At 43.4% G+C, this 26,594-nt stretch overlaps 1 protein-coding gene across 1 annotated transcript in view; it reads left to right on the forward strand.

The window, feature by feature from the left end:
• Positions 1-26,594, forward strand: part of BRCA2 (BRCA2 DNA repair associated) — a 147,597-nt gene that overhangs the window by 4,743 nt on the left and 116,260 nt on the right. The window contains 6 exon segments of the mRNA XM_030202403.1: positions 1,187-1,438; positions 4,205-4,316; positions 11,824-11,906; positions 12,018-12,058; positions 12,149-12,260; positions 19,695-19,747. Of these exon segments, the coding sequence (XP_030058263.1) occupies positions 1,187-1,438; positions 4,205-4,316; positions 11,824-11,906; positions 12,018-12,058; positions 12,149-12,260; positions 19,695-19,747 (653 nt within the window).

Here is a 26,594-nt window from a genome sequence, read left to right on the forward strand (position 1 = left end):
GATTTATCCATGGAGCTGCGTGCACGGGAAGGGGTGTAGGGAAGGACGAGTGTGGAGAGATACTGGGGAGCAGCAGAGTGAGTACATTTATAGGTTAGTAGAAGAAGTTTGAACAGGATGCGAAAACGGATAGGAAGCCAGTGAAGGGTCTTGAGGAGAGGGGTAGTATGAGTAAAGCGACCCTGGCAGAAGATGAGACGGGCAGCAGAGTTTTGAACCGACTGGAGAGGGGAGAGGTGACTAAGTGGGAGGCCACCAAAAGCAGATTGCAGTAGTCTAAACGAGAGGTGACAAGGGTGTGGATGAGGCTTTTGGTAGAGTGCTCGGAAAGAAAATTTGTGTGATATTCAGATTGTGTTCATTTGGTATGATCTCATTACTTTGTCATTATGGGAGTAGTTCTATAAATGTGTGCCTGGTAGGAGTCTGTTATAAAGGAATTTAGACCTACAGATCAGATGCAGTGAAGGAATGTGATTGCCACCAGCACGGGGGGGGGGGGGGGGGGGGGGGGAAGGTGGGTTATTCGGTTTAAAAGTGTTGGTTTTGGATGCATGTTTTTGTGGCTATTTCATTATCTTTGAAGTGTATTGTTGTCTTTTGAACTTTAAACACAATCTTAGTACTTGTTTGTTAAATGGTAAAATATATATATATATTGTTAAATAATTAAAAAAAAAATATATATATATATATATACTTAATGATGGTGTGCCTTGACATTTTTTGCACCTTGTCAGTGTACTAGTATATGAGGCTTTATCAGACACGGAGGCACAGGATGAGCATTAGTTGCCTTCTCCACCAAGGTCAGAGGTCTCCCAAAGTAGCCTTAGAGGATTATCCACATCCTTGTTAAAATCCACTGCTTTAGGATAACAAAGCTTCTGTTTTCTTGATCTACTGTTCTTAAATTTACCAGGAAATGAGAAATGTTGGTTTTTCTGAAAAGATCACTGGTATTCATAGCATACAGAGTTTCAATGCTAATTTATTAAGTTGTAATTTCAGTGTAACAGATTTAATTGCCTGTAATTTTTGTCTTAATGGTTTCCTCTGCTTTAGGTCAGCAGTACTGTTGTGTCTGTATTGCCTTAGTTTTGTTGCCCATATTTTTCTAGGCATGTTTCTTCATGTGTTTTTAAGCTGAAATAATACATTAAAATTGTTTTCTTGGAAATTTTAGATTTAGGACCAATAAGTCTTAACTGGTTTGAAGAGCTCACAGCAGAAGCACTACCATATGACCCTAGAACGTCAGAAGAATCTGAATGCAAAACTCACTGGTCAAATAAAGAGAGTTTTAAAACGCCAAAACGAAAGCCACCTGCATGCAGCCAGCTGGTATCAACGCCAAGGATTTACAAACACTTGTCATTTATGTCGCCACCATTTTCTTCTCCAATAAATGAACTAACTCAGAGTAGATCTGAGACCGGTGAGTGACTATCTATTGTATTTAAGTTTTAGGGAAAATTAGTTTCTTGCATACTTTCATAGTCATTTCCTTTAATTTATTAGAGTTACTAGTAAAAAAGGCCCGTTTCTGTTAGAAATGAAACCGGCGCTAGCAAGGTTTTCCTTGCAGTGTATGTTTCAGAAAGAGCGTGTGTGAGAGATGGAGCGTGTGTGTCAGAGAGAGAGAGAGAGAGAGAGAGACAGAGAGTATGTGTTTGTGTGAGAGACAGTGTTTGTGTTTCTGTGTGACACTGTGTGAAAGAGAGGGACAAAGACAGTGAGTGTGTGAGTGAGAGTGTATGTGGCAGACAGAGAATGAGTGACTGCGTGTGTGGTGTGAGGAACCCCCTCACCCCCTCCCTCTCCCCTGCCGCCTTGCAGCCAGGCATGTGCAGCGACCCTCCTCTCCCCGTGTTCCCCCTGCAGCCACCCATGTCCAGCATCCCCCTGCAGCCACCCATGCCCATCAACCCTCCTCTTCCCCTGCTGCGTCCTTCCTGTTTTCCCTGCTCCCCCTGCAGCCACCCATGTGGTCTCAGGCCCCCCCCCCCCTCAGCATCCCTCCTGTCCCCCTGCAGGCACGCATGTGCAGCGTCCCTCCTCTCTCCCCTGTCCCCCCTGCAGCCAGCCATGTCCATCGACCCACCTGTCCCCCCTGATGACCACCAACCCTCCTGTCCCCCTGCCCGCCCTGCAGTGTCCGTCCTGTATCCCCTGTCCCCCTTGCAGGCACCCATGTGGTGTGTGGAGCCCCATCCCTATCTCCCTGTTCCCTGCCACCCATGTGCAGCGACCCTCCCCTCCCCCTGCTTCCTTCCAGCCACCCATGTCTAGCGAGACCCCCCCTTCCCCCCCAGCCAGCGCAGCACTCAAAGAAAGCCCCTTGTCCCCCCCCCCCCCCATCAACCCCCTCGCCACCCGCAACCGCTAATACAAAATGTGTCCGGCTGCTTCTGCTATTCAGCAGCAGCAGCCCGTACATAAAGAAAACCAAAAAAAAAAAATCCTCCTAAAACGCACCTCCATTGAGAAGCATCTCACATTGGCTGAAGTCTCAGCATGCGCTCCTCCTCTCCCCTCTGACGTCTCGGCGTTTCTCCGGGGTCTTCCCGCAGGGGCACTGATATTGAGGGGAGAGGAGGAGCGGTTGCAGAGACGTCAGCCAATGTGAGATGGTTCTCCACGGAGGTGCGTTTTAGGAGGTTGTTTTTTTGTTTGTTTGTTTGTTTTCTTTATGTACGGGCTGCTGCTGCTGAATAGAAGCAGCAGCAGCCCCCGGACAGAGTTTGTATTAGCGGTCGCGGGTGGCGAGGCGGTCGATGGGGGGGGAGGGGTTGGGTGATGCGGCGAGGAGGTGTGTTTGCATTGTTTGCGTGTGTGTGTTTGCATGTGTGCGTATGTGTGTGTGGGGGGTGGGGTTTGCGGGTGGCTTTTGTGGTCGTGTGGTTGGGGAGTTTGCCAGCAGTCTGTAGCGATTCCTAGGCAGGGGGAGGAGTACGGAAACACTCCCCCTGCCTGGGTCGTTGTTTGTTGGAGGGGGTTGCCAGTTGGTAGGGGTGCCTTTATGGATCCCTTTACTCTCTGTGTTCCGCCCTTGAGGGCGGGGCAGAGAGACATGGTGAGTTGGATGGCTTCACCACCATGAGCTTACGAACTGTTTAGAGATTTTGCAGATGGCTTCAGCAGGTTGTCTTCAGAATGTTGAGGTAGCGTTTTATGTACAGATGGGGCGTGGCTGAGGGCGGGTCTATGAGTGAGGGTGACTGGTCCTAGCCTATGAAGACTACAGGATTTTTGTGCTTCTCTGCCTTGGAGTGAGCTTCAGAACGTTCAAGGTGGGATTTATTGATATAGATTTGGGGATTGATAACACTGACTTCCAGTAATCTGAATTCTCTATGAATATCTACTTTAGCTCATCCCTAATCTAACTACCATGGTGCTTGAGGCATAGGCTTTTGAGGACAACGGTCCATCCCTTCTGTGGAAAGATTATGTGATCCCTCTAAGGCAGTGGTTCTTAGCCCAGGCCGTGGGACACACTTAGCCAGTCTGGTTTTCAGGATATCAACAATAAATGTGCATGAGATACATTTGCATACAATGGAGGTGGTGCATGCATATTTCTCATAGTTATTCATTGTGGATATCCTGAAAACCTGACTGTTTAGGGGTGTTCAAGGACTTGGTTGATAACCCATGTTCTAAGGACTCAGCTTTGAGTGCCAAAATTAATACTGCTGAGGATTAGAGTCAGATTTGGGGTTTCTAAGACACCAACCATACTCTAAATTGGCTTTTGACTTATTGGGGTTAAAACCCATCATGTTTCTAAAGGACAGCATATTTTCCTTCATACAGGATATCACATTAGCACAAGAAGTCTACAGTCTCGGACCTCAAGGGTCGCAACTTAGTTGGGTTTTCAGGATTGCCTCAGTATGCATGAGCTGCCTCCATTGTATGCAAATAGATCTCATTCATATTCATGTAGGAAATCCTGAAAACTTGACTGGGTTACAGCCTTCTAAGATTGAGGTTGTTCACCCCTGCATATGTTTTGATTAAATTGCTTCATTTTATTTAAAATGAGCGTGCATTTTTGAGAAAAATATCTATCTTAAATCAGAAATGTGTTTTTTATAACTTTTAATGACTTTGTTTTGGTTCATCATTTCTGCCAGTGGTTAGGATTCTTCTTGCAGATGAGCGTAGAACTTCCTAAGAATTTTTATCTTCTCTGCAGGCAACGAGAAAACAGAGGGTAAATCTCAAATAATAAGTCCTTCTATTGCAAGGACCAAACCTGATCTACCAGATGACATTGTCTGTTCTTTCAATAGTTCCCTGAATGACAGGTATGCATTTCATTTGAAGTAACATGTTCTCATTTCATTTTGAAATGTTTTGGGTTTATTTTTCATTTATCTAATGGTCTTGCAAGCTTTGAACATTTAAGATAGGAATCTAGAGAGAAGCCTAGTTTTAGTGCAGCAGACTTTGATCCTGGAGAACTGGGTTTGATTCCCACTGCAGCTCCTTGTGACTCTGGGCAAATCACTTATCCATCCATTGCCCCAGGTACAAATAAGTATCTGTATATGCTATGTAAACCGTTTTGAATGTAGTTGCAAAAACCACAGAAAGGCGGTATATCAATTCCCTTTCCCTAATGTCTTTCAGATTGTTTTATAATTTATGGCTCATGTCAACTGAGTTGCCTGGCTAAAGTTTAGCTTCCCTTATTTTTTTTTAAACATCTTATTATCTGCCCATGAAAAGGATCTGAGATGGAAACTTTGGAGTGTGACATCATTAGATTCTACTTTTCCTATTGACTCATGTCTGTTCCTGAAACAATCCCAGAACTTTGATCAGCAGTTCCTTTATAATGTTGTCCTCCAGTGAATAGAAATGGTCAAATAGAACAGTGGTGCTTGCACTTGTCCTAGGGCTGGAAGAGGGACCTCCTCCCCCCTCCCCAAACCATTTGGGTTTCAGGGTTAAAACCTGATTGTTGTACAAATCACATGGAACAAATTTTATGTAAGGTTTAGATAAATAAGTATTTCATGTGCCTACAAACACATATCAAATGCATATCCATAATGAATATGCATTTGATATATTTGCAGGCATATGCAATACTTATTAATCTATACTTTCCTTTTTTTTTTTAATTTGTTCCAGGTGATTTGTACAAAAATAAAATGTAGAATTACATAAAATACATAAGCCAGTCAAATAAAATGCAACCCCACTGCTCTCCAGCAAAATAAAAAATAATAAAAAGTATAGTTAAATCTCACCCATCATTCTTATCATCTGACCAAAAACTTGGGGACAATATCCAAGCTTTGCATTTTTTTCTGTAATTTTAAATCTTCAATAGATCTTGCATCTTCTGTAAGGGATATCCTGAAAACAACATTAGTGGGGTAGGAGGGAACTAGCACTACTGACATATATAGTATGACAGGTAAGAGCCTCAGCTCTGTTCCTTTCCTGGGTCTTGATCTTTCTCCCCTACCAGATAAAAGAATTGCACCAGAATATAGTTGGTATTTTAAATAATGTCCATGTCCAATTTAAATTCTTAACTTTTCCTGTTGAGCCTTTCAGCTTTTTTTTTTTTTTTTAATCATTTTCTAATAACATGCAAATTTAGGCATCCTCCCACACTTGTTTAATAGGTCTGGGCTGTCAAAAGCCCAGACCTGTCAAACACGGGCTGGCGGTCCATGGGACTGCCAGACCCCAAACAGCTAGGCCCTGGTGAACATGGGCCAGGGACGGGGCTGGAGGTCCAGCAGACCTCCAGTCCCCCCGACCCAAGTTTATGAGGGGACAGCCCCCCTAACCCCTCCTTGACCTCTCCCCCCAATGTCCTGGTGGCCCAGTGGGCTGTGAATTGAACCCTCCCAACCTGGTGGTCTAGCGGACCTCTTCCATGCCCCCCCCCCCCAATACCTTTGTTGGAGGAGAGAGGTAGTACACTCCCTCCTCTTCCAGCGCCGCCTTGGGATGTGCTGGGCAGGCTTTCACACCATATAAGGGAGTTTTCAGGGCAGGGCTGGGCGCCGCCAGTTTCAAGGCGGCACTGCTGGAAGAGGAGGGAGTGTACTACCTCCCTCCTCCAACAAAGGTACAGAGGACAAGAAAGAGGGCCGCTAGACCACCAGGTGGGGGGAGGGGTTGGAGATCCACTGGATCTGCAGCCCCCTGTGAACTTGTGTCAGGGAGCGGTTTGGACCTCCATCCCCTGTGTCACTGGCTTGGGGTGGGGGGGTTGGGGTTCCTGCTCCTGCAGGGGAGGGTGCATTAGGGGAGAATGAGGGGCCTGCTAGCATGCAAATGGATGCTGGACAGGGCTCACCACTCCTCTCCAATGACCTGCAAACCCTAGCGCCAGCTCTGAGCTGGCGTAGGGTTTGCCGCGGACTGGTGCACTGATCACTGGGGACGAATACGAGCCCACGAGTGCGTTGATCATGGGGCGGTAGCAAACGCAGGCGCTAGTATGGCGCTAATAGCCTCTAGCGCCTGCATTTGTTTCTGATCAGCTCATTATTTTTTAGGCTTCTAGCTTTTGTATACAGACGCTTGGTGTGTTTTTTTTTCCTTGCATTTACAAGCTGCTTAGAAGTTGATGTGGATAATTTGCAACCTTTGCTCTGTTCTACCCTTAAACACTCCTGGCTTTCTTTCACCTTTGTTTAATTTAACATATTTATATACTGCCCAATGGCCAATTCAGAGCAGATTACAAAATATAATAATGGGAGTCCCAAAATGTCATGTTATAATAGAACAAGGATACATCGATCTCATCCGTGCACTCCTGAGCAACTGTCTGCTTTCTCCCCTGTTCTAATTGCAGCCTAGTTCCATCCCGGTTAAGGTGGAGCCCATCCTTTTGGAATAGGCTTTTCCTTCCCCAGAATGTTGTCCAGTTCCTAACTATTCTAAACTCCTTCCCTGCACCATTGTCTCATCCACGCATTGAGACTTCGGAGCTCTGCCTGCCCCTCGGTTCCTGAGTTTGGAACAGGGAGCACTTCTTGAAATGGTACCCTGGAGGTTCTGAGTTTGAGGTTTCTACCCAAGAGCCTAAATTTTGGCCTCCAGAGCCTCCCTCCCGCATTTCCCTATGTTGGTACCCACATGTACCAAGACAGTTGGACCCTCCCCAGCACTGTCTAAAATCTTATCTAGGTGAATCTATCCGCCGCTTTTGACACTGTCAATCATGATTTACTTCTTGCCACACTGTCCTCATTTGGGTTCCAGGGCTCTGTCCTCTCCTGGTTCTCCTCCTATCTCTCCCACCGCACCTTCAGAGTACACTCTCATGGATCTTCCTCCACCCCCATCCCGCTCTCTGTTGGAGTTCCCCAGAGATCTGTCCTTGGACCCCTTCTTTTTTCAATCTACACCTCTTCCCTGGGCTCACTGATCTCATCTCATGGTTTCCAGTATCATCTTTATGCTGATGACACCCAGCTGTATCTCTCCACACCAGACATCACCGTGGCGACCCAGGCCAAGGTATCTGCCTGCTTATCCAACATTTCTGCATGGATGTCCACCCTCCACCTGAAACTGAACATGGCCAAGACCAAGCTTATCGTCTTTCCACCAAAACCCACTTCTCCTCCTCTTCCTCCGCTCTCGATCTCAGTTGATAATACCCTCATCCTCCCCGTCTCATCCGCCCGCAACCTCGGAGTCATCTTCTCTGCGCATATCCAGCAGACAGCCAAGACCTGTCGCTTCTTCCTCTTTAACGTCAGGAAAATTCGCCCTTTCCTCTCTGAGCACACCACCCGAACTCTCATCCACGCTCTCATTATCTCTCACCTTGACTACTGCAACCTACTCCTCACTGGCCTCCCACTTAACCATCTATCCCCCCCTTCAATCCATTCAGAACTCTGCTGCACTTCTTATATTCCACCTGAATCGATATACTCATCACCCCTCTCCTCAGGTCACTTCACTGGTTTCCGATCAGATACCGCATACAGTTCAAGCTTCTCCTTCTTGCGTACAAATGCACTCAGTCTGCAGCCCCTCATTACCTCTCTACCCTCATCTCCTCTTACGTTCCCGCCCGAAACCTCCGCTCACAGGACAAATACCTCCTCTCAGTACCCTTCTCCAACTCCAGGCTCTGCCCATTCTGCCTCGCCTCACCCTATGCTTGGAATAAACTTCTTGAGCCCTTACGCCAAGCCCCCTCCCTACCCATCTTCAAATCCTTGCTCAAAGCCCACCTCTTCAATGTTGCTTTCCTCACCTAACCTTTATACCTTTCAGGAAATCTAGACTGCCCCAATTTGACTGCCCCTACTTGACTGACTGTACATTTGTCCTTTAGATTGTAAGCTCTTTGAGCAGGGACTGTCCTTCTATGTTAAATTGTACAGCGCTGCGTAACCCTAGTAGCGCTTTAGAAATGTTAAATAAATAGTAGTAGTAAGTGACATCAAGCAGTATGGCTGCTTGAGCTGTGAGCTCTATCCAACCCCATGCAGTAATTTTATTTTTCAGTGCAATCTGGAGCCATCAGAGGATAATTTTGCTTACCAGTGAGTGTTCTTTCTGGCAAAGTGTCGATTTGATTTAAGAGTGTAATGTCCCCTTGATCCCTTGCCCCCTAGGAGGAGAGGACACTTTAGCCCTCAGAGATAAACTCCTAGGCTGAATTAAGATAGAGAATTCAGACTTAGATTTGGCGCAAACAGTAAAAATCTTTATTAGTATTTCTCTAAGCCAATACAGAATAATTGTTCTCTCTGGAGCAGGTTGTCACACAGAAAAGCCAGACGCAAAGACTGAATAACAAAAGCTGTTCAGCAAAACTTTCTCAGTTTTCATTTATATACTGTTACAAGTTTCATTTCTCCTATTCTTACGTTTGTACCTAAAAAGGAATTTCCTGTTCCTGTTTTTTTTCATTATATAAAAATGTCCATTTCCTTTATTCTACCATCCTCTCCTTCTTGTGTTCACATGCACACTTAGTGGCCATTGGCTAATCCCTTGTCAGTGAAGCGTGATCCCAACGTGAAAAACCAGCTAGTAAACAAGTTATAGCAAACACTTGGTGTCCTTCTCTCTGAACACACATTTCTGGAGGAACAACTCCTTCTTTGGAGGGCCCTTATTCTCTCTTCACCATCAAGGTTATATCCATTTGTATTTGCCATATATGGGCAACATAGCCTCAGTTCCTCCTTTGTTTCTCCTTGACATGTGACCAATATTTTCCATGTACTGATCAAGCACTCTGCTTACATGCAGCTGCAGGGAGAAACTAAATTTATGCTGGTGACAGCAAATCTGAGGGCTAGCAGGCCCATCTTACAGACCTAGTATAGGGAGGAATATACAAGAGTTCACATATGATGACGGCTTGGCATCTGACCACATGGAAGGGCTGAACTGCCCTGCTCCTTGCTGATGCTTCTCCTCTTTTGAGACCTTTTTGGGATGGGCACCAGGCCAGTAGATTCACTGAGCCCCCTCAGTGAGCTTAAGGACTGGTTCCAGGAAATTAAAAATAATATCAGTGGTACACGGTGAGCTAGCAGCTCTGGGGGCTGATCTGTGAGGTGAGATCTGCAAGCTGGGGCACAGCATTGAAGCGACAGCTGCAGCTCAGAGCATGCGGAGGCCCTGGGATCCCTGGATAAAACAAGTTGCCAATATCCGCATAGGGGCCCGCCAGATTCTTGAAAAACTGGAGGTGAATAGTAGAGTGCTGTAGGGATCTGTACTGAGACCTGTGCTGTTCAACGTATTTTATAAATGATCTGGAAATCGGAACGCCAAGGGAGGTGATTAAATTTGCAGATGACGCAAAACTATCCAAGGTTGTTAAAACACATGCAGACCTTAGGAAATTGGAAGATTGGACATCCAAATGGTAGATGAAATCTAATGTGGACAAATGCAAAGTGATGTACATTGGGGAAAAACAATCCAAATCATAGTTACCTGATTCTAGGGTCCACCTTGGGGGGTCAACACCCAAGAAATAGGTGGTGGTATAGATAATATGCTGAAATCTTCTGCCCAGTGTGCTGTGGTGGCCAAAAAAGCAAACAGGATGCTAAAAATTATTAGAAACTAGTAAAAAAGGCCTGTTTCTGACACAGTTGAAACGGGCGCTAGCAAGGTTTTCCTCGGAGTGTGTATGTTTGAGAGAGTGTGTGTGGGAGTGACTGTGTGAGGGAGAGAGAGTGAATCTGCAAGTGTGTCTGTGAGAGAGAGTGTGTGTGCCTGGGGCCCCTCCCTCCCACCTAGTTCCAGTGTCCCCCCTTCCTCTGTGTTCCAGGGTCGTCGTTCCCCCTCCCTCCCTCCGAGTTCCATGGTCGTTCCCCCATTTTTTATTTATTTTTTTTTTTTTTCAGTTTTTGTACAGGTGGTGCATTCCCCCCTTCTCCCCTCTCGTCCCCTCCTCCAAGTTCCAGACCCCACCTCCCTGCCTCCCTCTGATTTGCAGAGCCCCCCTTCCTGCTGCCAACCCTCGGGGCTTCGGAGCCCAACTGTGAAGAAAGTTACAGACACAGGCAGGCAGACGCATAGAACGTTGGGGGTGAGAATTATATAGGACGCGTCATAATGGGTCTAGTGACATCAGCTAGGGCTTCGAAGCCCATCTGTGAAGAAAGTTACGGACACAGGCAGGCAGACGCATAGAATGTTGGAGGTGAGAATTATTATATAGGAAGGGGTGGTAAATTAGATTGAGAATACTATAATGCTTCTGTATTGCTCCATGGTGCAACCTCCCCTTCAGTATTGCATTCAGTTTTGGTTGCTGTATCTCAAAAAAGATATAGCAGAATTAGAAAAGGTTCAAAGAAGAGTGTCCAAAATGATAAAGGGGATAGAATTCCTCTCATATGGGGAAAGGCTAAAGAGGTTACGGCTCTTCAGCCTGGATAAGAGGTGACTGAGGGGAGATATGATTGAAGTCTACAAAATCCTAAGTGGTGTAGGACGAGTAGAAGTGAATAGATTTTTTTTACTTTTTTTTTTTTTTTTTTAAGTAAAAAGACTAGGGGACACTCAATGACATAACATGGAAATACTTTTAAAACAAGAAGAAATTTTTTTTCACTGAAAGAATAAAACTGTGGAACTCTTTGCCGGAGGATATAGAAACTTCAGTTAGTGTATCTGGATTTATAAAAGGCTTGGACAAGTTCCTGGAGGAAAAGTCCATAGTCTGCTATTGAGACAGACATGGGGAAGCCACTTGGATTGGCTGCTGTTGGAAACAGGATATTGGGCTAGATGAACCATTGGTCTGACTCGTACTGCTATGAAGAAATTACAGAGCAGCAATAGACCAATATTGTTTTAATTTTTTTTTGGTGTACACATTTACAAAGCGTATATCTCCCCCTGTCAACTGAGTTATTAGTCTGCCTATTAGTTTGTAGAGGGCACACTGCTCTATAACGTACAGCAGTGTCGCTCTCTTAACAAGTACTTAGTAAGTTGACTCTTGAGGGCCCCTATGATGAAGGTTGTAGCGTGTTTAGCTTTTGACGGTCCGTAACCTGGTTAGCAGGGATCTTTTTCAGTATATTAATTGAATGCTAGCAAGATTTGATACTAGGAAGCAGTTTGATTTCTTGCAATTCCTATCCTTTGATCCTAAGGGCATGTACAGATTAATTCTACTCAAGGAGGTTGCTGTAATAATAGTTAAAAGAACTATTTAAACTACATAAGCTCCATGTTCCTTGCAACACCTATCACAGGAGAGAGATTTCTATAGAGAATGGCTTTTGGGTTCTATAGTTATGCCAGGTAACTGACACTTTTTTTTTCTTTTTCTTTTAATAGCCCTGCTCTTTTAAGGGATATGTATAGAACACCTGTGAATGATGAACATTTGTGCAGAACACCTCGACAATATATGAAGTCTGGTGTGTATATTTTTGTGTGTACTTGAGAATGTTTGTATTTTTTTTGTGGGCAGTTATTTGAGTCTGTTGCCATAATCAGTCCCTTTCATTAAGTTTGTTTTTTTTTCTCAGGCGTACCTGGAAGCCTGTTTTGCACACCTAAGTTTTTGTCTGTGAGTATTTTTCTTCCCAGTTTTAACTAAGTGTTGATATATGTATTTAGCTGCATTTGTCTGACATCTCTTTTTTTTTTTTTTTCTTAGACTGTAACCCCAAAGTGCATTTCTGAAAGTCTTGGAGCAGAGGTGGATCCGGAGATGTCATGGTCAAGTTCTTTAGCTACACCACCTACACTTGCTGCAACAGTGATAATAGGTAACCTGTGCACCAGAAAGTTGTGTAATGCCTGGACTGATAAATTTTTATCTAATACATTCCTTTGACATAAGATGTAAGAATTGCCTTACTTGGTCAGACTAAAGGTCCATCTAGCCTAGTAGCCTAGCATCCTCCCTCCATCAGTGGACAAGCCAAGTCTCAAGTAGCAAGATTCCATTCTACCTATCCCCAGACATATGCAGTAGCTTTCCCTAGGTCTACCTATATGTGTATGGACTTTACCTTCAAACCTCTTTTTAAACCCAGCTATGCTAGCTGCTTTTACCATATCCTGTGGCAGTGATTTGCAGAACTTAACTATGCATTGACTGAAAACACAGTTTATTTATTTATTGCACTTGTATCCCACATTTTCCCACCTATTTGCAGGCTCAATGTGGCTTACAGAGACCTGTAATGGCATCGCCATTTCAGGGTAGAAGATACATTTGGTGTTACAGTGAGCTGAAGGATGACATAGAAGAGATAAGCAAACAGTCATAGAAAGGTGTTGTTCAGCGTAAGGTGAAGTGGTGAGGTGTTGTAATGACTCTATGGGTTCTCGTGATAGGCTTTGTTGAAGAGAGAGGTTTTCAGAGATTTGCGGACGTTGGAGATTTCATTAATTGTTTTCAAATTTGTTGGTAGTGCATTCCACATCTTCCTGCTTGTTTGTTTTGAAAATATTACTTTGTAGCTTTATGATGTATCCTCCAGTCTTTGTACTTTTTGAAAGAAAAACAATGATTTGAATTTATCTGTTTCACTCCATTCAGGATTTTGTAGATTTCTACATATCCTCCCCCCACCCCTTCAGCTGTCTGTTCTCTAAGCTGAAGAGCCCAAACCTTTTTTTAACATTTCTTCATATGAGAGTTGTTCCATCCCCTTGATCTTTTCTTTCGCCTTTTCTGTGCCTTTTCCAATTCTACAGTATCTCTTTTTGAGATATAGCGACCAAAATTGTACACTATATTCAAGGTGTGGTTGCACCATGGAGCCATACAGAGGCATTATGATATTCTTTGTTATATTCTCTATTCCTTTCCTAATAGCTTTTTGGCTGCTGCAACCACACACTGAGCAGAAGATTTCAGTGGATTGTCCACGATAACACCTAGATCTCTTTCCTGGGTGGTGACTCCTAATTTGGAACCTAGCATTATGTAGCTATAATTTAGGTTATTCTTCCCAATATACAGCACTTTGCATTTGTCCACATTAAATTTAATCTGCCGTTTGGATGCCCATTGTTCCAGTCTCATAGGGATCCCCTGAAGGTTTTCACAGTCTGCATGCAGTTTAATAACTGTGACTAGTTTTGTGTCATCTGCAAATTTGATCACCGTGCTTATTGTTCCCATTTTCAAATTGTTTATAAATAGGTTGAAAAGCAATGATCACAGTACAGAACCCTGTGGCACGCCACTATTCACCCTCTTCTACTGAGAGAATTATTCATTTAACCCTCCTCTGTTTTCTATCTTTTAACCAGTTCCAAGTCCACAACAGAATGTTGCTTCCTAGCCCATGGTTTTTAAATTTTCACAAGAATCTCTCAAGAGGTACTTTGTCAAAAGCTTTCTGGAAATCTAGATACACTACATCAACAGGCTCCCCTTTATCCGTATGTTTAATCATACTTTCAAAAAAATGTAGCAGATTGGTGAGATTAGACTTGCCTTGGCTAAATCCATGTTGATTTTGTCATGTTAAAAAAAAAATGTTTTGTTGCAGGAATTACCACTATTGTTAGCAGAATCTGTGGTACTTCAAGAGTCAAACACCACACACCAGAATGAGAGAGAAATCTTCTTTATTTGCCAGCAAACAAAGTAGGACATCAGCACTAGGTCTCCTCTTCTCTCTCTGTGTCTTGTGGCTTCTGTCTCAGCTCCTTCTCTTCTCTTCTTCAGCTCCTTCTTCTAACGTAAGCTGCTTCTGCTCCCAGTTATATACTATTCCTAAACCCCTTCTAGCCCCCCTTTCTCACCAGATGGTAAGGAATAGATTAATTACCCTGTCTGAACCAATCATCTCTACACATGTATTCAAAATATCAGTTACATAGGTTTGAGATATTTCCTAAACTGACCTATGACCTGGGGCCTCTCACACTAGACATTGTGGCACCTATCTCTTGCATTGTATTATTATTCACATAATCAGTTTCCCAATCAACTTCATACTAACTGGGTTCTGGCATTCATTAAGGGGTCAAGGGCCAATCTTACTTAATAGCACACATATATGATTTGTTATTACTTTCAGAAAACCAGTCCTTCACTTAGCTATAATTAATCAAGGAGATGACTTGACTTTCCCTGACCTCTTTCACCTATTAGTTTCCTACACAGAACTCGCTAGGACTGTAGATAATTCAAACCAGATGATGGCAGACAAAGCTTCACTTGAAAAGTCAGGACACTGGATTGAAAAGATATTCTATATAGAAATAGAACTTATTAATTACACAGAATAAAACATATTCTAAAATAAGCAGAAATCAGAATTCCTTATAAGACAAATTCTAAATCATCTAGAATTATTTATCTCTAAACTATCTCCTTCTAAACAACGTTCAATCTAATCCTTTTAATTGCCTGCGAAACTGTCCAGTATGCCTTGCTTGCTGATCCCCTCGAGATTATCCAGATGTGGTAAATAATTACTTCTCTCAAAAAGGGACAAAGAGTTTCATTTCTCACTGACCTTTCTAACCTCTTAGTCTAGCAAAACCTAGACTTCTGAGCAAATTAAAAACAGATGGCATTCCTCCATCACTTGCAGGACTGAAGAGTTAAAATAGAATTAACAAATATGACTTCTTTGCCCAAGCTGCCTCAGTTTGTCTCTGTGTTCAGTGATTTTGTTCTTTTATAGTTTCTATCATTTTTTCTGGCACTGATACCTGATTTGCTGGTCTCTAGTTTCCAGGCTTACCCCAGGAACCTTTTTTAAAAATTGATGCTACATTGGCCACTTTGACCACTTCAAAAAGAAGTGGAAAAAGAAACCAACTTCAGGAGATCAGTCCAAACACCAGGATAAGATGCTCCAAATACAGCTTTATTTGGACCCTACTATCTATATAGTTAGTGTGCTTAATCTATGATGATATTTAATTCAATTATTACCATATTTGTTATATTTTTAACAAATTCATCAATTGATTTATCAATATAAACATTAAATTTATTGTGTTTATGTATATATATATATATATATTATTTTTTTTTAATGTCTATTTTGATTTTAAATTTATTTACTATATATATGTTATTTTGTAGACCCTTGATGAAGGCTTTTTCAAGCCAAAACACGGACCGTGTAGGGTCCAAATAAAGCTGTATTTAGAGCATCTTATCCTGGTGTTTGGACTGTTCTCTTGAAGTTGGTTTCTTTTTCCACTTCTTTTTGTTGGTGGTGTTTTCTTGTGGAAAGTGTGAACCCCATCTTGTTTTTGCATTTTTGCCACTTCCCATTCTTCAGGGACCATGGATGAATTTAATGATAGGTTAAAGATTACTAATAGTAGATCAGAAGTTTTGTTTTTGGAGTTATTTCAGTATTCTGGGACAGCATCTGCTCTGGGTGATCTACATCTCTTTATCTTGTTGATTTGACTTATTAGATTTTCCAGATTTACTGTTTGTGTAACAACCCAACTGGGGATACCACTGATGGTCGAGACCTATCCAGAAGATGGTCAAAAACGCTATTAAAATCTCCTCCCATGATTATGGGTGCTCCCTGAAATGTCTATATATGTCCTAAAATTGTTTTAAAAAATAACTTATCATACTGATTTGGGGCATAAATATGTACTAGTAATATAGATTGACAATTCAGAGCAATATGTACTATGATGTATCTGCCCTGTGGATCCACAATGCTCTTATACTTATCCAGTATCAACCCTTTCTGAAAAGGGTGATAACCCCAGCTTTCCTGTTTTTTGTTGGTCCCTCCCACCCACCAACAACATAATTTTTGATGTTCCCAATGTGGTTTTTGAAAAAGTGCCACTTGAACTTTGTTGATTTTAAGACTTGCAATATTTTACTACATTTAATGGGTGAGGAAATCCATCCTAAATTCCAAGGCCTGATTTTAACCATTTTCTAAAGAAGCCTGTAGAATAAATAAGTAAGATCTGAAAATTAAGAAATAAGAGGGGCAGGTGTCCCAGCCTGCACCCTCCCCCTTAGAACCAATGCTGAATAGTCTAAGCCAGTGGTTCCCAATCCTGGTCCTGGAGGCACCCCAGCCAGTCAGGTTTTCAGAATATCCACAATGAATATTCATGAAGAAATTTGCTTTCAGTGGAGACAGTGCATGCAAATCTCTCTCATGAATATTCATTGAGGATATCCTGAAAACCTGACTGGCTGGGGTGCCTCCAGGACCAGGTTTGGGAACCACTGGTCTACGCATTATCCTTCATATCTTAAGAATCCTAGTCTATATATTCTGTCCAACTCTATCATTTCCATAGAACAGTGAGAAATTTTAAGTATAACTAAGCCCACCCTTAACCTCCCTCAACCCCCTGTCCCACCTTACCCTGAGGAGCCTGTTTAGCTCCCAAACTTCCCCCCTCACACACACGCAAAGGCTCGCTAAGCAAACCGGCCCTGTTTTTATAGTACCCTTCCCCCTCCTTAACTAAAAGTAACTCATTAAGAAACAGGTACAATCCTCATTGACTGAAGAAGAGAGAACACAAATAACTAGGTTTGGTTTAATTAGAAAACAATCTGTGCCAGAATTGGCACCTACTGACTTTTTAACCACAATAAAAAGAAGCAAATTTAAAACCATGAATAGTCTAATCAGATCCATCAGAAACTGCAGAAATGGCTCCAGGAGCACAATAGAAGAGAAACATCTTCGGTCTTCATTTGTTACATGATTCACATACATGTTTAAGGTTCAACTAGTCATGGATATATAAACAAAATTAGGTATTCAGAGGAGTGCATATTAACATTGTATCAATTCTAATGTTTGTCATGCTTGGATGTTTCACTTATATATACTATCTGCTACCACATTTGCTTATTTCCGATCTGACGAAGAAGGGCAACCTTCAAAAGCTAATCGAAATGTATTAAGTTATGTCCAATAAAAAAGGTTTCATCTTATTTTCTTTTCCATGTTTTATTTTGTTTGATTTCTATTGATAATGTTTGTCAGAAATCCAACTTCCCTTTCCAGATAATTGAGGAGGAATCTCTTCCTCCCTACATCAGGAGGAAATGCAGTCCCTCTCTAGCTGGCACTTAAAAACAGAAGCAAATTATAGGCAACTCTTTAAGTTAGCTCTTTATAAAAAAGAGCCATATCCAGTGGAATCAATATGAGGAAAAAAACACAACGGTGTAGTCTAATATCACAGCTAATTAAACACAATGAAATCACCAGTTGGTTTTGTTGCTCCATTAAATGTCTGAAAGAGAATGGCCAGAATCTCCAATGCAACTGAAAGTGCTAGTTGCCAGAAAGTAAATTAGATCTCCCTGCCAAGGTATTTCTATGCTTATTCCTCATGAAGCAGAATCCACTGGTCTGGAGTTTGAGTTTATAAATCTCTTGCCAGCCTCGCATCCTCAAAACAATTTATCGGAATCCTCATGCTGCAACTTTGCAGGATAAAGTAATGAAAACTATATCTTCTCAAACAACGCTGTGCAAATGAGCGCAAAGCCTTCCTGGCCATTACTATTTTGGACAAATGGTCTTAAAAACAGAGTATACGCCGACCATCATAGGTCAGTGATTGTCCCAAGTGTAAGGCTCACGGAATGGACTGTTTGTGTCCATAGTTTAAGATTTTTAAGACCATTGCTTGAGGTCCTAGCACCATCTTGCCTTGGTGGGCCTACCATATGAGCCCTCTCCACCCACAACAGGCTTAAGTATGTTCCCGGCTGCAGGGACTTTACCAGCCACAATTCCTGGAAGCCCACTAATTCATTGTCTTTTAGTGACTCTGGAAGCCTTATCAGTCTAAGATCGTCCCAGGTTTTCAGATCGTCAAGCTTATTTTCCAAATCAGATGGCTGTTTAATTGTAGAATCATGTTGCTTATCCTCCAGCTCCATCTTGTCCTCTGTGTCGCTGACTCATTGTTGAAGCTGATCAAATTCCAGACCATAACTATCTAGTCTCCCTTATGCTGCTTCTCCTGTATTAAAATAGCTTGTAATTTCTTATCTTTTTTGCCACTTCCGCCATCGCCTCAGCGGTAATTTCTGCTTTCCAGGTCGAGCACACAGAAGGGCTCAGGGAGGATTCTGCATCTGCCATCTTGTTCTCCTAAGCCTTGCTATCCTCTTTCTTTTCTTGATGGTTTTGCCTCCATTTGATAAATCTTATTCCCTTAGCCAAACTGCTCAAATTAGCACACGCCAGGTAAGCAGTATTGTGAATTAAGACTCTGTAGCTGCTTTGAGGGTTAAAAGCAGAGGGGACGTGTAGGAGTTCTGCGGTTCAGCGTCTGCTCTCTTGCATGGTACCACTTGACCTCCCAGAATTTTGGCAATTTTAAATGCTGTAATTTACAAATATTTTTAGAATAACCACTCTAGCAGTTTGTCATTTTAGTTAAATTTTTACTTATTTATCATATAAGACTCAGTTGTTTCAAGGACACAGTCAAATTTTATCAGTTTTCACATCTGAGTGATGAATTCAGGTCCAGCTCATTTTAGTAAGAACTTGAAAAGATGGTCTGAACCCTGCTGCAGGAGCCATTTCAGAAGCCCCTGTCAGATTACTATGAACCTGTGAATTCTGCTGCACACCTTGTCAAAGATTTGTGATGAGGAGCCTGAGGAAGTGGAGAAAATGTAGCATGTTTCTTAAAAGAGCTGACAAAATTGGGCAAAGACATTGTATCACTGATGTCTTATGAATGAACCATTTTTGAAGACTTGATGTAAAAACTGAAAGGACTAACGGCTTTGCGTAATGGTCAAATATTGGCCTATTCTCGCATTTGAGACCCTTATGTGCAATGGTCTGCTTATCCGGACTCTTCCTTACTCACTCTGAGGGCTTCTTGGGGGAGGGGGATTTTGTTGGGGAGGAAAAGGGAGGGAGGTTCACGGTTTTGTGGGCTGCAGAATATTGTAAAGCTGCCTGACGATTGTCGGCTGTTCAATGATTTTTCTGATGAGTGTTTACTGTTACATAGTAATCTGCTGTATATTGAAGCTTTAATAAAAATTTGAAATTAAAAAAAAATTGAAAGGACAGGTGATAATTTTGGCTCTCTCTTGTGCCATAACTGAACACTGCCTAGTTACATTCTGTCTTGTCATGTTTATTTCACCTGAGTATTTTTGAGACAAATTTATTCAAGAGCAGCATGGGATAAAAAGAGTATACAAATTTATATTGTGTGTGTGTGTTTTTTGTTTTAAGCTAAAGGCAATGATCGATTGGGAGAAAGATCTCTGGATAACAGAACTGCATATGTAAGTAGAATGAAAAGATATAATTTGTTGCTAACAGAACAAGAGGAGAAAGACCCTCTTGGTTCAGTTACCTTGTGCTGTACAAGAGTAGAAGAAATCATGTTAGGCCATGGGCAATTGAAAGGTGGTTGGGCGGCGGGGATAGTGCTGGGCAGACTTTTAGGGTCTGTGCAGAGCTGGTGGTTGGGAGGCGGGGATAGGGCTGGCCAGACTTATACGGTCTGTGCACTGAAGAGGACAGTACAAATAAAAAAGTAGCACATATGAATTTATCTTCTTGGCAGACCGGATGGACTGTGCAGGTCTTTTTCTGCCGTCATCTACTATGTTACTATGTTCTGTGGCATCTCTCTTAAAGATAAATGTTCACTACCAAGGAAGGGGGTAGCCAGCATAAGATATCTTATTCATCCCCGACTCACTAGCCCAGATGAAGACACAATAAAACAAATGGGTTATCATCGTAAGGGGGTCAGACAATGTCCTTAAATCCCTCTACCCAGGTCTATTGGATGTAACTTGGATCCCAAAGGGATACTTGCAACAAATAATTACATTACAGAATAAGAACAGTTGGCACTTTACTGATCAAACCAGTTCACATAGAGCAGCATTTTAAAAAGGACACGCAGAGAGGAATTCAGACTTACATGTCAGGATGTGGAATTCCCATATCCCTATATAATAATTCTCACCTCCAACGTTCTGAGGCTGGCTGGAACCGGTGGTTTCCGGCCAGAGCTGCTCAGGAAAGTGGAGTAGATAAAAGTGATATCATTCCAGAAGTGCCACTGATTGGCTGCGCCTCCAGCCCGACGCCCAGCAACAAAACGCGACCCAGTCACCCAGCCAGCACGAAACAGCGATCCAAGCAAACGGTGACCCAGCCAGCAGCAAACAGCGACCCAGGCAGGGGAGGAGTAGGGAAACACGCTCCTCCCCCTGCCTAGGAATTGCTGCAGACTGCCTGCCAACCTACAGAACTAACCGCCCTCAATCGGAGAGCACGAAGAGGGAGGGCGGCGACATGGCGAACGAGCGTTGGAGAGGACGAAGAGGGAGGGCGGTGAGACAGCGAGCGGAGGAGGTGGGTGAGGGCTCAGGGCTGGGGTCGGGGTCCAGTAGTGGCGAGTCAGAGGAGGGGGGAGGAAAACTGCAGCGGGTCCGATTCCAGCGCAGCCGTCATCCCCGTTCACAAAAGAAAGCAAGCAAACCTATGACGTTGCAGGACGTTCCAATAGACAGGAGTGGAAGTGAACAAAGCAAGCCTATGGTAAGCAAGGAAGCCCATTGGTTAATCTCTGATTCTACTCCCCAAAGCAGCCGTCATTCCTATACACTCAAAAAAAAAAAGGAAACCTAGGAGCTGCTTCCCATTGTCATTTTTATAGCTGTTCCACTGGACAAAGGAGGGGGGAGACACACAGACCCTGCAACTGGGAGGGAGGGGGGACACCCCTGCAAATGGAGACATACCGGGGGGGGGGGGGGAACGACCCTGGCACTATTACTCATTCTCACGCACACACTCTCGCACCCAGTCTCACTGTCTCTCTGTCACACACACTCGCACATTCACACTCTCTCAAACATACACACTCCGAGGAAAACCTTGCTAGCGCCCGTTTCCTTTAAAACAGAAATGGGCCTTCTTTACTAGTTATTTTATAAGAAGCTCTGCCAAATGTAAAACCCCTTGTGGAAAGTAGGAGCAGACCTACCAAGTATAGAATAAGTAACCACAAACTATATGTAGACAAAATTCAAATAGACTGCATACAGGGCTTCTTTTACTAAGTTGTGCTAGCAATTCCCTGCGCAGCAAATGAGAGGAAGCCAATAAGAATTGAATGGTCTTCTCCTTTACTGCACAGGATTTGCTAGCATGGCTTTGTGCAAGAGGCCCACAGTGCAACACCAGAGAGAGAAACAGTGATGCATATCACTGTATTATGCAAAATAAAAAGATGATAGATGTGAATTTCAAAAACTGATGTTCCACACAGATTAGAATTAATAATAAATATAAAACAAATGGGAAATAAGGTAATATCCTTTTATTGGACTAATTTAATACATTTTAACTAGCTTTTTAAGCCTCTGAAAGCTACTCAAAAATATATTTAGTCTAATAAATATATTTCCATTTTTTTTTTAATTTTTATTAACCTTTAAAGTGGACTAGTGTGGCTACCACACTACTTCATTCTACATTAAAAATAAATTATTTTTTTACTTTTGTTGTCTGGCTATTTAATTTATCAATTTTGTGGTTTCAGTCTCTGGTTACTGCTTTCTAGTCTTCTCTTAGCTCTCTTTCAAAAGTCTCTTCTCCCTTTGTTATACTTCTGCTACTGCTGATCATTGCTGTAGCGCTGTACACTGAAACATGAAGAGACAGTGCCTGCTCAATAGAGCTTACAATCTTATCAGGAAAGAGAAACAGGACAAATAAGGGACAAGGGAATTACTAAGGTGGGAATGATAAACAGACATGGATACTTGTCACGAAACGCCTAGCACCTGCCTGGGATTAACCCTGGGGCCACCTAGAGGGTCTGTCCCTAGCACGGCGCAGGTCGCACATACCCTTCCACCTGCCTATACTGGCATACCCTTCCACCTGCCTACTGGGTCCCATTTGCCTCTGGGCTAGTCTCCTACTCTCAAGTTATTCCCTGGTGATTTCTAGGACACTGGAGCCACACTCCCAGGGGTCCCACAGTTCCTAGAAAGCAGTCACAGACCCAAAACACAAACCATCAGGATTCTTAGTCCAGGACAGTAGAGCTAATAAGCTATAGGTTTGTTATCACAGAACTTGAACAGTGAACAGAAAAATTACAATAACAGGTAACTGAATATGGATCAATTATACAACTATCTAAACATTTGTTTTACTACCTGAGTAGTACCTGGGGGAGCTCAGGAATATAACTGCTCACAGGGCCTCAGTAAAGAGATCTTTCTCTCTCCACTCCCTGGCTGAAACTAAAGAAAAACCCAGCACCTCCTGGCTAGATTTGAACTGCAGGGCCAATCACTAATACTACTACTACTAATCATTTCTATAGCGCTACTAGCCATACGCAGCACTGTACACATTATATACAGGTACTTTCTCTGTCCCTAGGGGGCTCACAATCTAAGTTTGTTTTTCTTTATACCTAGGACAATGGAAGGTTAAGTGACTTGCCCAAGGTCACAAGGAGCTGCAGTGAGAATCAAACCCAGGTGGCCAGGATCAAAGCCTGCTGCACTAACCATTAGGCTACTCCTCATTCAGAACCCAGGGCACCAACTTTGAAAGTATCTGGCCAATGGTACTGCAAATTGCCTTTCCACAAGCTTAAACTGGAAAAGAAATAGTCTTTTTTCTGCAACATCTTTAAAACAGAAAACAATTGCTATCTGCTGGCTAATCAGGAGAAATACAGTTCATGAAATATAATTTAGAACCCACTGTTCCATCACAGTACTGAAGAAGTGACTAGGGGTTAGGAGTTAAAAGCAGCATCAAAAAGGGGGCTTTTAGCCTGGATTTGAAGATGAAAGAGGAGAGGTTGGTTTTAGGGGAAAGATAAGAAGCTCAGTCTTGGTCATGTTTAGTTTCGGATGGCGGTGAGGCATCCAGGCAGCAATATCAGACAGGCAGGCTGACACTTGGGCCTGGATTCCTGCTGAAATTTCTGGTATGGAAAGGTAGATCTGGGAGTCATTAGTATAAAGTTGATACTGAAAACCAGAGGATGAGATCAGAGTACAAGGGGAAGAAGTATAGATGGAGAAAAGAAGAGGTTCCAAGATAGAGCCCTGAGGTACACCAACTGATAGTGGATAGAAATGGAGGAGGATCCACCATACACTAAAAGTGTGATGGGAGAGAGCAGAAGAAAACCAGGAAAGAACAGATCCCTGAAATTCAAGTGAGGGCAGCATAAAATGAGTAGGTGGTGATCAACAGTGTCAAAAGCAGCAGATCAAGAAGGATGAGGATAGAATAGAGACCTTTGGATTTGGCCAGGAACAGTCATTGGAGACTTTAGCAAGGGCTGTGTCAGTGAATGAAGAGGGCGAAGCCAGATTGAAGTGGATCAAGAATAACTTGAGATGAAAGTCACGACAATAGCGGTGAAGAGCACATTCAAGTATCTTGGATAGGAAGTGAGAAGGGAGATGGGGCGGTAGTTAGGTGGACAGGTTGGATCCAATGAAGGTTTTTTTGAGGAGTGGTATAACTATGGCATGTTTGAAAGCATCAGGAACAGTCACAGTAGAAAGTGTAAGATTGAGGATATGACAGAAAATAGTGGTAAGTAGATGGGTGGGATAGGGTCAGAGGAACAGGTAGTCAGTTTTGAGGAAGAAAGAAAATGTGCCAGTTTCCTCTTCAGTGATTTCAGAAAAGGAGACGGGTTGAAGGAGAGCTGAGAGAATGGACTGAGGAAAGGAGAGGTGGAGGTGACTTGGTTGAGAATTCAAGGTTAATCTGTGAACCTTATGAAAATACTCAGCCAGAGTCTGGGAAGAAAGTGAAGGGGGAATTGGAGGTGAAGGCACTTGAGGAGAGAGTTCAGTGTGGCAAAGAGATGTCAAGGTTTGAGCCAAGAGAGTTTGTCAACTAGATGTAGTAGTCCTGCTTGGCAAGTGAAAGAGCAGACTGGAAGGAGGTCAGCAAGAATTTGAAAATGTATGAAGTCGGCATGGATTTCAGCCAAAGACATTCAGCAGATCGGGCATAGGATTTTAGAGGTAGCCAAGGCTGGGGTTTAGTATGCCTTACAGAATGGGGAATGGGAGAAGAAGCAAGAGTGTCCAGAGCAGAGGACGAGAATAGTATTATAGGAAGAGACAGCCGCATTGACAGACTTTGGATAACATAGTGGTTGAGAAGAGGTTTGAAACACTGGAGGACAGAATAGAAGTGAATAGCTTGAAGATTCCAAATGTATTGGTGGAGATTGGACGGAACTGGGGGGAGGGGAGGGTGTTTAAGTGTGAACGTTATCAGTTGATGGTCAGAGAGGGAAGAGCTGAGGTGCAAAAACTGGAGAATGAGCAGTTTGGAGAAAAAGATAAGATCAAGACAGTGGCAGAGAGAAAATAAAAAGTGTATAGAAAAAATGGTTCACGCATCATCAGGTGCGAAGGCCCTGGTCAATCGGGGTGGACCTGGGACTCGCTCCGGAGAAGGCTGTGAGGATGTACAGATGGGCTCCAAGTCCACAGTACTTGAAATGCAGCTGGTGGAGCGCTAGGCACCTGAAGTAAAAGCCCTGGGTAGATCGGGGTGGACCTGTGAGTCTCCCCGGACGAAGGCTGTGAAGGATATACAGATGGGCTGCAAGTCCTCCACAGCACCTGGAATGCAGCTGGTGGAAAGGGCTAGGCATCTGGAGTGAAGGCCCTGGGTGGATCCAGGTGGACCTGTGAGTCACCTTGGAGAAAGCTGTGAGGGATATGCAGATGGGCTGCAAGTCGTCCACAGGACCTGTCTTCACTACCTCCACTAAATCTTATCTGATACTCATCTCTCTTCTTTCAGCTTTTTTTTTTCTGTACCTTTATCCTTTCAGATTTCATTCATTCTTACTATCCAGTCTTCAAGTTCCCTATTTTTCACTGAATCTACCTACAGCTTTCCATATCTTTTCTTCACCCCCCAAGCACACCCATTCCCCTTTCTCTTATTCCCCAGTCTTTCATTAACTCTTCCCTCTCTTCCTTTGCCATCCAACATATCTTCTTTGGTTTTTTTTCTCTCATCCTACCATGTAGCATGGAGGAGTGGCCTAGTGGTTAGGGTGGTGGACTTTGGTCCTGATGAACTGAGTTCAATTCCCACTTCAGGCACAGGCAGCTCCTTGTGACTCTGGGCAAGTCACTTAACCCTCCATTGCCCCAGGTACAAATAAGTACCTGTATACAATATGTAAGCCACATTGAGCCTGCCATGAGTGGGAAAGCGCGGGGTACAAATGTAACAAAAAAAACTGTCTTCTTCCGCCAACCAGCATTACCCCATCTCTCTTCCCCTGCCAACCACCATCACCCCATCTCTCTCCCTTTCTGCCCCTACCCAACCAGCATTCTCCCCTGCTCTCTCTTTCTTCCCCTGCCAACCAGCATTGCCCCCTCTCTCTCTTTTTTTCCCCTGCCAACCAGCATCGCCCCGTCTCTCTCTCTCTCTTACCCTGCCAACCAACATCGCCCCTTTCTCTATCTCTCTTGCCTGCCAACCAACATCGCCCCTTCTCTCTCTTTCTCCCCTGCCAACCAGCATTCGCCCCCTTCCTCTCTCTCCCGTGCCAACCAGCCTCGCCCCTTTTTTCTCTCTCTCTTTCTTCCCTGCCAACCAGCATCGCCCCCTTCTCTCTCTTCCTGTGCCAACCAGCCTCGCCCTTTTTCTCTCTCTTTCTTCCCCTGCCAACCAGCATCGCCCCTTTCTCCCTTTCTCTCTCCCAATCACCCTTTTACAGCCTTTACAGGTTGGTGGTGAAAACAAAGTGAAAGCACATGGGGCCATTTTCCTGCATGCACTGCTGTTGGGCCTGCCAGTCACACCCCCTCTGACACAGGAAATTTACATCAGGAGGGCATGACTGCAGAACTAGCAGTGGTATACACAGGGAAATGGTCTTGAATGTTTTCATTTTGTTTTAACCTTCCGATACTGATGCTAGCTGTCACCTGCCTGGAAAGGCTGTAAGAGGACGATTGGGCAGGGGGAGAGAGAGGGGGCAGGGACACCTATACAAATGGTTCACTGTGCTGGATGAGCCTGAGCACAAAGGGGGAGTGCATACACCCCCTCCCCTTCATGGCTATGCAATGGGCTGACATGAAA

Source organism: Microcaecilia unicolor, chromosome 4, assembly GCF_901765095.1.
Source record: "Microcaecilia unicolor chromosome 4, aMicUni1.1, whole genome shotgun sequence".
Classification (NCBI taxonomy): Eukaryota; Metazoa; Chordata; class Amphibia; order Gymnophiona; family Siphonopidae; genus Microcaecilia; species Microcaecilia unicolor.